The following is a 12,258-nucleotide window of genomic DNA, read 5'->3' as shown; positions in this document are numbered from 1 at the left end:
CTAAACTCATCAAAAATGGAAAGGAATGCTGCTTGTTTGATGCGTAACATTGAACAAGTAGACAAGAAACTTCATGGTACTGGGCCTGGAAGTTTACAGTCTTTAAAAAGGGAAAGATTTGATCCCATCTGTGTGACCTCGGTCGCCTGAGTGGTCTACGGCTGAGGGCCACAAAGTGAGGGCTCCAGACCCGCAGCAGCAGCACCTGGGGACCTGGCCCCTGTTCCAGACCTGGGACAGGGCTCAGCAATCAGAACTTTCATGAGCCCTCCAGGTTATTTTAGAGCAGGTCAGAATTTGAGAACTACTCTAAGAAAGTTGATTTTTCAAAGGTGTTAGCTTCTTGCGGCAGATACTGCAGTGCACACCTCGGTGGGTTTCGTGCGTTCACGAAATTGTACCACCATCGCCGCAGTCTAATCCCAGAACATTTGTATCAGCCAGTACCCATCCAGTCGTTCCCTGCTTTCCCGTCCTTCCCACCTCCCAGCAGCCATTAAGCTACTCTCTGTCTCTCTCGATTTCTCTATTCTGGACATTTCATGCAAATAGAATCACACAGTATGTGGCCTTTTATGTCTGGCTTCTCTCCACGTAGCGTAAGGCTCATCCAGCTGTGTGTAGAGCCACACGTCATCCTTCTTTATGGCTGAAGAATATTCCATCGCATGGATATTCTGCTTCCTTTTATCTGTTCATCAGTCAATGGGCATTTGGATTCTTCTACCTTTTAGCTATTATGAATAATCCTGCTATGAACGTTTGCGTACATGTTTTTGTGAGAACCCAGATTCCAATTTAATTGGATTTGGGGGCAGGATCCGCAGCTTGGTATTATTTTGAAAACTCTCCCGGGGTGGTTCTAATGTGCAGTCAGCGCTGAGAACCACTGGTTTGGAGCCCGGGTACTCAAAGTGTGGACTGTGGGCCTGCAGCACCATTAGAAATACTTTTTGGAAATATGGACTCTAATGCCTCAGCCCGATCCACTGAATCACACTCCACATTCTCGCACAATCTCCGGGTCATTCACGTGCTCACTGAGGTGTGCGAGACTCTCCTGTAGGGAGCTCTCAGGGTCCTTTCCTACCATGTGTAATGCTGTTCCTCTGACGCAATGTGTACCAGACTCTGGGTAAGAAATTTCTTAGGGCCTGCCTTTGTGCCCTCCAAACAATTCCGCACAAAGTCAGGGACAAAGAGTGTCTGTCCGTTGAGTCTCTGCAGTGTCCCCAGTGCCCAGAGTCCTGTATACAGCATAAAGTAGGTGTGGGATAGGGATTCATCAAGTGGAAACAGCAGTGAGCCTCTGAATACTTTGGAGTGTCCAGTGTGCTTTCGAAGGTCCAGTGCCCAGAGTTGGGGGGCTCCAGTGCCCTCGGGCCGGCAGCACCTGTGCTCGCAGCACGTTAATCATACTCTCTGAATGGGGCTGTGCCCATGGCTCCTGGGAGACTGAGTCAAGAGCAGATCATTGGAGCACTGGAAGTGATAACTGGGACCAGTTGAGTGCTGCCCCCACCTGGCTCCAAGAACCTGGAAGAAAGAAAAGATTGTCTCGGAGAGTTAAAGGAAACTAAACGAAGAGTCTGCACACACCTGCAAAGTCGCTTCAGTCAGAAGCAGTAGATCCCAGGCGTGAGCCTTGAAGGAAAGAATCAACGTGGCTGAGAAATAGGAGTAAATCTGAAGAGGGCTTGGGCAGCCTGGAGAACGAAAGGGGCGGTGACCCGGTGGGCCTGAGCCAGGGGTCTGTGCCCCTTTCCCCTGGCTGAAATGAGCCTATGGGTATTTTTTTATTTGGCACTACAGTGTTTTTAAAAACAGAATTTGTTGCAACATTTAAAATTCAAAGGATTTTCCTCCTAAATCCAGTCTCTCTGATTTTCCGGAGAAACGGGGTGCGCTTGGCCTGCTTCTCTGGGCTGCGGCACCAGGATGGGGCTGTGTTGCCAGCTGACCCTTCACGGGAGCCCACACTCTCCATTCCGCCCTCCCCCCTCCCCGACCCCCTTCGACATGCCCATTTCGCTCATGATCAGGTTTGCCTGGCTCCGTGGGCACCTGAGTTTGCCGTCCCTGGAGAGGGGGACAGGGCACTAACCAGAGGACAGCTCTAGTTGTGAATAAATTGGCTTTCTGGCCTCATAACCAAGTCCTTTTGAGATTGATTAATGTGAGTCTGTCTGCCCCTGAGACTCCTCTCTGGATTCCGATCGAGTCCGTTTGAGGACTCTCGATTTCACACAGAGCGTGGGCAACCCGTACCCGAGGGGCGAGGGGGTGGTTGTCACCACACGGGAGTTCCTTCCAGAAACCGTGGCTGCTGGGCCCTGTGGCTTTCCTCTGTCCTCATGTCTCTTTAGGAAGGGCCAGCCGCCCAGCTTTGGCAGCCGCCTCGGTCAGGGTCACGTCAGGTTCCCTGAATCCCGAGGGCCCCTCGTTTCTTTGGCTTGCCCTCTGAGGGGCTGCGTGTGGCTCGGCTGCCCCGGGGAGCTGAGTAGGGCTCTGGCGGCCCCGGTGGGTAGAGCAGAACGATCCTTCCACCGCTTCCAGGCCTCAGCCAAGACTTAGGGTGACTCTCGCTTGTTTTGTGTTGCAGGTATCTTTTGTACCTGCAGATGAAAAGAGATATTTTCCACGGTCGACTGCTGTGCTCCTTTTCAGATGCTGCCTACCTGGGTGCCTGTATCGTTCAAGGTAAGTGTGGCTGCAGCCGCCCACCCCTCTGTGAGCTCTGACCGCCAGGCGTGGTGCCTGCTGGGTATATTGAGGGCGAAAGTCTGTCCAGGGAGGTGGGTGTCAGTTTGAAATGAAATGTCAAAGCGTTTATATATAAATGAATTCTATTTCTTCTTTAAAAATACTTTAAAAATAATTAAAAATATATTTACACATAAATTCTAAAACTATACATATAAATAAATGTATACAAAATATATACAAAATATATATTATATATAATATATTCCTCGTGTAGAGATGTGTCCTCCTGCGGTGTATCGAACTCTTCAGTTTTTCTAGCCATGGGAGCGCCAGGCTCACGTTCTGTCATACTCAGGTCGAGTCTCACTTCCCATCCACTGGCTGTTTCAGCATAGACAAATTATCTCAGCTCTTTAAGCATATATTAAATGGGGTGGCATACCTCCTTCACTGCTGTGTGAAGATTTCACATGACTTATTTTCAGGGCTGAATGAGCCCCAGAGGGTGAGGCAGTGGGAAACAGTAAGCACATATGACCCAGATGTTGGCTTCTGGATGTTTCTACCTATAAGAAAAAAACACCTGGAAAGTGGTGTCCTGGGCGCAAGGCAGTGCATGGCTATGGGCGGGGCGGGTGGGTGTGGGGGAGTCAGGTGAAGAATGACTCAGGTGTTCTGTTCCCCTGGGCCGGTTGGGAGGCAGCTGGCGGCAAGTCCTGTTTGGAGGTACCCCAGTGATCCAGCCTTTTGTGGATGCTAATGATATGTTTATGAGAGAAGGGAGGGGAGATGGGGAGATGGAAAGGGGAGATGGGGAGATGGACATGGGGAGGGGAGGTAGAGGGGAGTAGAGGGGGAGGGAGAGAGAGCAGGACAGTGTTCAAATGAGCATGTCTTCTTTATAAAGGGTCTGGAATAACATAGGAGCTTGTGATGGGTCATAAGCAGATCATGACGACTGTCTGCCTTCACAATTACAAGCTTCATTCACAGCTTAAGAGAGACACCCATCATTCTGGGGTTTCACTGTCTCCCACCACTGTCCCTGTGGGGTGCTGTGTGCTGTGGAATAGTTCCTTGGGCCCTGTTTCTGGGCGTGTGTGCTTTCTGAGAATTCTAAAAAGCATGTCCCTGTCGCTTTCCCCCTCCCCCGGGATCCATCTAGTGCGGCACAGCAGACTTCCGCAGAGGTGTTAAAACCCTTGGAGATACCTAAGCTTTAAGTCAGTCTACAGTGATATGGTGATGGGAGGTAGTCCTTCCATCTGCCCCGAGGTGGGGTATGTGCTTCCCAAGACCACCTCTCTTACAGCAGAGCTAAGGAAGGGATGTTAAAACCCATAGTCGTCCTCCTTCCCCGTGAGACTGCAAATTCCTGGTGAGGGTGCGCTGTCCTCCATAAGGGAAAAGCAGATCAATACTAATCCAAGCACCAGACCAGCACATGAGCATTTCAGAACACATTCAGGCATTAGTAAATCACGGTCAAGTCTCCAAGGGCAAGCTCACTATGGATCTGTAACGGGAAACTCGCTATCCTGCTTTATGTTGGAAATAAAGCCACCAACTCTCCCTCTGGACAATCAGGGCCCTTGGCACTATTATCCCTGACCTCGAGCACAGATGGTGTGGAGAAGGCGGAGCTGGAAAGGGACTGGCAGACCTTGAAAGGACCCTTCGGCTCTAGGATACAGCAGCGTCTACGGGCCATTTGTAACAAATCCAGTAAAAGCTGGCTTCATGCTGTTCTCTGGTGTTTGGGGGGATCTTTCAGCAGCTCTAGAGATCATTACAAATGCAGATAAAGATCCGCTTTGGTGCACCTGTTTATGCTTAGAGAGGGAATGTGGAGGAAAAGACCAGAAAACAGGAGGTCATGTGACTTTTCAGTGGCTTCTTGCTAACGCTCTGAAGGAGTGTGTTTGAAGTTTCAGAATATTCTCAGTATATAAAACACAGGCAGTACCGGAGTGTTGCCACTTGTACGTACTGAATACATTTTTCATAATACAAATTGCAACACAGATACACAAAACCCTAGGGATCTGTTTATTTCTTTTCTTGGTAAAAATGATATCTTTCCTGTTGCTGCGACAGAATGGCAACATGGTGGGATTGTCAACTCTTACCTCCTCTGCCTGGTGTGTTCCAGATATTCAGAACTGAATTTGAACTCAGTTCAGAGATCACTTCCTCTGAGAAGTCTTCCCGGACTTACTCAAGTAGCCTTTCTCCTGCACCTCATTCTGTCTCCTACCCATTTTTTGTCTTTTAAGCACTTCTATCTGAAATTATGTTGTTGAGTTGTTGGGGACTTCTTATGCATCCCCTCAAGGTAGGCTCTAAATTCCATGGAAGTAGAACTTGGGGGGCATTTTTCACCATAGTATCCCCGTGTCTGGTGTACAGGAAGTTCTCCAGTAATGATTTTAAGTGAACCAGGGCATTTGCCTCAATCGTACTACTGTCTGCTTTATTTCTCTGCTTGGGAAAGAGTGGCTGGTTCCCTACCTCCTGCATGTCTTTGTTCACATTCTCTGAACACGTACCAAGCGGCTGCTAGGTGCACACACTGCGTTAGGAAGTCCCTGGCTGGGAGGGAGGAGGGGGGAGGGACAGACAAGTAAACAGGCCTGTGATGATGTGTGAATGGCTCAATAGAGCGACACCCAGGTCCCTGCTATGACCTCAGGGGGGCTCCTGACTCAGCGAGGGTGGTCAGGGAAGGCTCCTGCCAGAGTTAACCCTGGAACATCCCATCTCTCGTGTTCTTTTGGATCAAGTCCTCTCCAAACCAGGGGAAAGGCATTGCCAAGCTTGCCCTTTATACTTACCATCACTCGATAGCACTCAGCCTTTTGCTTCAGCTCTTTGGATTTTTCTGACAGTCAAATTCCCTTAGAAACACGCTAGGGCCTGTTTCAGATTGCAAGCCGTCCGTTCTGCGTTTGTCATAACTTCACCCCCGCTTACCCACCTCCTCTTGATAGTCTGAATAGTTACAAGTCCTGAATCATTTATGAACCGCCTTTTGCTTCAGGTGTAGTCAGTTAAAGACCGGCTTTAAGGGACAAGAAAGCAGCGCATGTGATGCGGGAGGCATTGACATTTACCTTGTTAGCAACCTAGTGCCGGTTCCATGGCATTTCTTCTCTTCGTTTTCTGGCATTTTCCAAGCTACTCGTTTGCCGTGTTTAGCAGTACAAGTTCATTTTCTCTCACAACTTTTCCTGGAAAGAGAACCCCCCCCCCCCCCATCACCGGCGCCAAACAAAGCGCTCCCTCAACGACCACCATGCAAACTGACATTTGCATTGAAAGTGACCCAGTTTTGTATCTGTGGTCCATTCTCTATGGACAATGGAAGCCTTGGGTTGTACCATTTCCTAAATTTTCAGGTCCGTATCCAGCTCGCTAGGTGATATGTATGTGTGCGTGTGGGCGTAGGTGTGTTAGGTGTGTATCTTTTGAAACTCAGGTTGGGTTAATCATCAGTCGATGGCTTATTCTCTTCACTGGTCCCTTTGGGTCCATCAGTTGATTGGTTGGTTGATTTGCCTTCTCATTATTCTCCATTTCCATCCTTATAGATCGTCGACTTTGCATACGTCTTTATCAATGATGACGTTGTTTTGTGTGTATACACTTCTAAGTTCTGTAAATTAAACGGGGCTATAAAACTCATTTTAATCCTCTCATGCTCAAAACACTGTTTTGGGGATCTGTTCAGGTTTTCGGGTTTCCGTCTATTCCTTTTAATTGCTACGGAGCATCCAGTAGGGTACATGGCTCATGTTTTATTTATTGTTTCCATCAACAGTGAACACCCAGGTTGCCTTCATATCCTTTCCCGTACTTAGTTTTCCTAGAATACATGCCCAGAAGTGGGATTGCTGGGTTGTAATATTTGACTAAATATTCCCAGCTTGCTCGTTAGAAGAGCTGTGTGCATCAAGGAGCCTCCGGAAGGGTACAAGTATTTCCATTTCCTCATATCTCTGCCAACACGTAGCATCATCCGACTTCTTAAATGTTTTGCCGATCTTATAGGTGTAAAGTGATGTCTTGTTTTGGTTTCCGTAGCTCTGACTACTGATGAGTTTGAACCTCTCTCGGGGTATTGATTTTTTTTTATATATATCCTTTGGCCATCTTCCTCCTGGTCTTCCTGCCTATTTTCTTATGGATTGGTAGGGATTTCTTCTTTATTCTAGATATCAGCCCTTGTCACTTTACAAATATATTTTTTCAATTTGTTGTCTCTTATTTTGACTGTGTGACTACCTTTAATGAACAGAAGTGTTTTAATTTGATTTGATTAATTTCCCTCCTATGGTTGATGGTATTTGGGGTCTTATTTTAAAAGTCTTTCCTCATGTGGAATATACACTTTAGGTAGTTTTAAGGACTCTGTAATTTGAAATCTATTAGGAAGCTTTAAAGAGCTTTGCTTTCCTCCCAGTTTTGTCCTTTTGTAGTCATTAGATGATCCAACAATGAAAGGACAGTACATACAAATTGCAGAGTCGGGTGGGATTTTGCAGGTGTGCTCAAGGCATATTGATTTTTGTCTACTACGAAGTCATGTTGGTGATCAAGTTCTTCTAAGACAATTTCCCACCCTCGTTTCATCTTCTTTCCCGGGCCATTTGTGCCTGAGACACTTGCCCCTTTTGGCCCATTTTCCTTAGCAGGCTTGTGCAATCAGTAAAAAGTATCCCCATGGCCAGAGCATCACCTTTGCTGCTCCTGGCTGTGGATGGTGCACATTCTAGGTCCATCCTCTCCTAGGCCCTCTGGGAGCTCTGAGATGTGCCAGCATTTCTTTTTGCCCTTAGAGACCCTCTGGAGGTGCTCTGTATTAGAACCTGGCAACAACCTTCATCTGGTACCCTTGCCCGTGCTTAGATTTACACTCTGTAATCTGAGGAGCTTTCCATTTATTTCTAAGTACAGTCTTCTTGGGTGCCTTCATGTTGTGATTTTTTTTTTTTTAATTGGATGCACCGTAGTTGTGCAAATCTCAGAGCAGGCAGCTCCAGCCATAGAGCTCCTAGACTCAGAAAATTAGCTATGAAAGAAACCTTGAGGACATCCAGTGACTTTCCACTAACATCCTAGGGGACATTTGGAAATACGGGAGCATCTCTGTTGGTCACAATGACTAGGTGTGCCACTAACACTCAGTACCTGATGGGTAGGGTGATAAATGTCCTATCATGCCTTGGATGGTCTGAAACAATCATTACTTAGCTCCCCAAATGCCGGTAGTGCCCCATTGAAAAACAACTATTTAAACTCCTTTATTATATAGATGAAGAAAACGAGACTCGAAGAGGTTGTTGAGTGCCCGAGCTCACACGGCCACATCTGAGCTAGAATATGGGCTTCTAGACCCTCAGGCTGTGGTCCTCCCATGGCTACAAATACATTTCGTTGGGTGAGCTACTGCCAGCTCTTCATCCGGGTGGCGGGACCCATTGCATAAGTACCCTATTCTTGTTCTTAATCCCTCTCTTATTTTTTACTGGTCACAGCTGAGCTCGGCGATTATGATCCTGACGAGCATCCTGAGAATTACATCAGTGAGTTTGAGATTTTCCCCAAGCAGTCACAGAAGCTGGAAAGAAAAATAGTGGAAATCCATAAAAACGAACTCAGGTAATAGGGGTAGACATTTGGAAGAATGATGGGAGTGCGGAAGTATTCTTACTGCAGGGAATGTGGAAATCGTGCCGTGAAGTAAGAGTATTGGTAATGTGTGAGTGGACTGTTTCAGGCAGCAGAGCAAGCTTTCGGGGCTCTGTCAAGATCTTCCATAGCGCAGGGTCCCCTAGATGGCTGTCTATGAACCACACAGAATGATTAGAGCCGTATATCTTCCTATGGCTTTTAACCACCCTGAGTTTCCATAGCGAAATCTAAGGTAAGTAATCCTTTCTATTGTGAATTTTGCGTTGCCGCTTCCTTTCCTGTGGCCCCTGCTAGAAGCTTTGACTCCAAGTAGGATGAAATCTATCGATGAGATTTCCTTTGCTGAGCTGCTTTCAAGGTGACAGATTCAGTGTCTGCTGTATTCCTTGTCTGTGCTGTTCCAGGATGATGGTGTCTAGATACAGAGTAGTAACAGTAGAAGGGGCAAAATCGCAGACGGTATTCACGGTGTACCAGGCACCATTCTAAGTACTGGTGCTAGTGACTCATTTCATCTTCACAATGACCAGGAGAGAGGCGCCATGGCTGTTTCCATTCTGCAGATGAGGGAACTGAGGCACAGAGAGATTAAGCATCTTACCCAAGCTAGCAAGTGGCAGAGTCAGGATTTCAGTCCACACAGCCTGGCTCCAGAGTCTGTGTTCTTAATCCGTGTGATGCTTCTGCTCTGCATAGGCTACTAGGTATGCAGCGGAGCATGGGGAGGAATCACTGACAACTTGGAATCAGGTAACTCAGGTGCTCTAGTCCGTGACTAGAATTTAGATCTGTGCAAATCACGGAAAAGTTCACTTTGGGAGTAATAAGCATGGGTTATGTTATGACAAATATGGATGAAGACCGGGAAGAACTGAGACGCCCCCATCTTCTGGATCTCTGGTGATTGTATGTATATGTAAAAAAACAGTGTCACCGGATTATGAATTCTGGAACAAAGGACTGTCCCCTTGACGGGGAGTGCTTGAATTCCCTACTTGACGCAGGCACTCCCCCTTCTGGTGAGTCTGAGCATAGTACACACGTGGGCATTAAAGGTGGCAGCATAGTTCACCTTGGAAAAGATGACCTTTGGTCTTAACAGATAAAGATAATTAGGGATCAAAAAATTGTACTGATTTCAGAAAGCAACATGCCGTCTCTGTGGGTAATTTGAGAGCATTGTCTCCTAATGAAAAGCTTTGTGGAAAATACAGGACACTGACTACTCTTTACATTTTGGGGATGAGAATGGTAGAGGTAAAAATAAAGTTCCAGCATTCTAGCTGCGGAGTTGTGGACAAGCAGGGTCTGGGCAGCACAGAGCGAGAGCCTCTGGGCACAGGAGTGCTATCCACTGTGTGGATTGGTGGGAATGGGAATCAGGAGGCCTGCTGTGACCAGAATTTGCAGGACCTCAAATGCTCAGGACATATCATATTAGTAGACCTCTCTCGAGCATTACTGGATGCCAAAACACTGTGCTAAGAGTCTTGCGTGTGTCCACTGAGTCCTCCTCAACTCTACAAGGGAGGTGCTCTTGTTGGTACCAATCCAAGGTGAAGAAAGCACAATGGGGAGTGGATTAAGGACTTGCCCTTTAGCAGCAAAGTCAGGACTTGAACCCTGCTCTTACTTGACACCAACACTCATGCTCTGATCCGCTCCGCTGAGCAGCCGTCAGGCAATCAGGTAGTCAGTCATGTTGGTGTCGCATAGCGATCACCATGGCAGTGGCGCCAGAGGGTAGAGACTGTGAGGAGGAGGACCAGTTAGTTAGTTCTGCTCTCCAGACAAGAGATGCCAAGGACCTGAAAAAGAGAGAAGAGGGTTTGGAGCAACCTTATAGCCAGATGATGTCCCCAAATTTCATGAGTAAATGAGTGAATCAAGGAAGATTCCAGTTTGCTTTTCGTAATCGGAAAACTGTAGATTGGATCTTGTGCCAGCACCTGGGCCTTTGTTGATAACCCTGAAAGTAGTCATCCTTCACCAGGGGGAGCACGGGTGGTCATCAATCAGCCGTGGTTTATAGATCTTGGAAGTAAATTCCGTGGCTTGATCGACGCTGCTGTTCTGAGGCACTATGCGTTTGTAACATCCAGAGAGCTCCCGTGAGGAAGTCAGGGTTGTATGTCGAAGGACTAAACAGCCAGAAGTTCTGTGACATCGCATGGAGAGGTGCAGAGGGTGTTTTCCTATGAATTTTTGTTCATCCTTAAGTAGCTGTGCATTTCCCTCTACATCAGCGCAGCAGAGAGAGGTTATAGGTTTGGATGGGAAGATAAGAAGAGCAGAACAAGGTGACAGTGCAGAGGGGGAGAGACTTTGTAGAGCTGGTTGGAAACCTGCCGTAGAGACTGAGGTTACTCTGGGGGTTCAGCGGGCCCTTCGCACGCAGGTTGTGAAAGTGTTGACTTTTCCGGTGTGGGAAATTGGACCTTTGGTTGGATTGCTTTGCAAATCCAATGGTGTCAGGAAGGAGTTGTAGATGGAAGAGAACCATACGAGGCTGTACTAAGGTGTTGCCATCTTACTCTCCAAGGTCATCGCTGCACCCATGACCCTCCCACGCAACAAAGGGATAATGTGTGATCATTGAACTATTGTCACAGAAACTTCCTGAGAGGATTCAGCTGGCCTTTGTTGGGGTTTGAGGGGCCCCAAAACTTAACCTTCTACTTTCTGCCTGGTTTCTAAACCAATGGAAAAAGAAACCAAGAGATGGCAGGTTTGACACAAACTATAGCAGAAATGGCAGGGATGATTTACAGTGAGATAAACATACTTCCCTGTGTGGGTTCACAACCTTCTTCTGCCTTTTTAGTTGATTGGAATTGTTCTCCTTCTGTGCTTTCTGAGGAAGGTACAAAAGCTGTGATTTTGGGGAGAAAAGTAACCGGGGAGGAGGAAGAGCCTCTCTCTCTGGGAGGCTACATGCGGCTTGAAGGTGGAACGAAGATGGCGTGATAGACAGCCATGAATAAGCGTTCTTTAGGGGGAAGAAAGGGAGATTCCCTGGAATTTTGAAGTGCTTGAAAAAAGAAGACCAAGAGTGTAGTTAGAATTTCCATCAACTTAGATTCCTTTAGATGTTAAGAGATTTGTGAATGAAGATTGGAATTTATGATTGGGCCAACTTTGCTTCTTAAATGTGCCGTCTGAACAGGAGGGGGGGGTAGGGAGAAGTGACAGTTTTGCAAATGTAATAACATAGTTATCGATCATCTCTGTACTAGTCATGATAAACTAGATTTTGCTGAGGAAACAACTCCAAAAGATCAGTGTTTAGAACAAGCAAGACTTATTGTTTGTTCTGTTACGTGTCTACCAGATATCAGCTGAGAGTCTCTGCTCACCACTGTCACCCAGGACACTCACAGGTTTCAATTTGCCAGTTGTGAAGCCAGAGGGAAAAGAGAGTTCTGGAAGTTCTTGCTTCAGCTTGGAAGTGACACATGTCACTTCCACGTAACCATTGTGGCCATAACTAGTCCACAACTAACCACATGGTTCTCCTAATGGCAAGGAGGGTGCAAACTGGAGCGAGCTGACAAACAGCTCTTAACGGCCTTCACAATCTCATTAACAAACAGGCTTTTTAAATAAGCTTTTTTATTAAAAAACTTTATTTTTTAGATTCACAGCAAAATTGAGTGGAAGGTACAGAGATTTCCCCTATTCTCCCTGCACAGCCTCTCTCGTTATCAGCATCCCCACCAGAGTGATGCGTTTGTTGCCATTGATTAACTGACCCTGACACATCTTTATCCCCCCCAATCCATAGTTTGCCTTAGGGTTCTCTCTGGATGTTGTACATTCGATGGACAATAGTATAATGACATGTATCCACCATGATAG

The 12,258-nt window shown here is 46.9% G+C and overlaps 1 protein-coding gene across 3 annotated transcripts in view; it reads left to right on the top strand.

Annotated features, from left to right (window-relative positions):
• The window catches only part of FRMD3 (FERM domain containing 3), a 295,847-nt gene that overhangs the window by 188,677 nt on the left and 94,912 nt on the right, over positions 1 to 12,258 (top strand). For all 3 annotated transcript variants that reach the window (XM_044391132.3, XM_026518786.4, XM_057305659.1), the window contains exons 5-6: positions 2,603 to 2,700; positions 8,244 to 8,367. In XM_044391132.3, coding sequence (XP_044247067.2) covers positions 2,603 to 2,700; positions 8,244 to 8,367 — 222 coding nt within the window. The remainder of the gene's footprint in view (positions 1 to 2,602; positions 2,701 to 8,243; positions 8,368 to 12,258) is intronic.

Source organism: Ursus arctos, unplaced genomic scaffold (genome assembly GCF_023065955.2).
Source record: "Ursus arctos isolate Adak ecotype North America unplaced genomic scaffold, UrsArc2.0 scaffold_33, whole genome shotgun sequence".
Taxonomy (NCBI): Eukaryota; Metazoa; Chordata; class Mammalia; order Carnivora; family Ursidae; genus Ursus; species Ursus arctos.
Note: the sequence above shows the minus strand (reverse complement) of the source record. Positions and strands in the feature narration are given on the sequence as shown.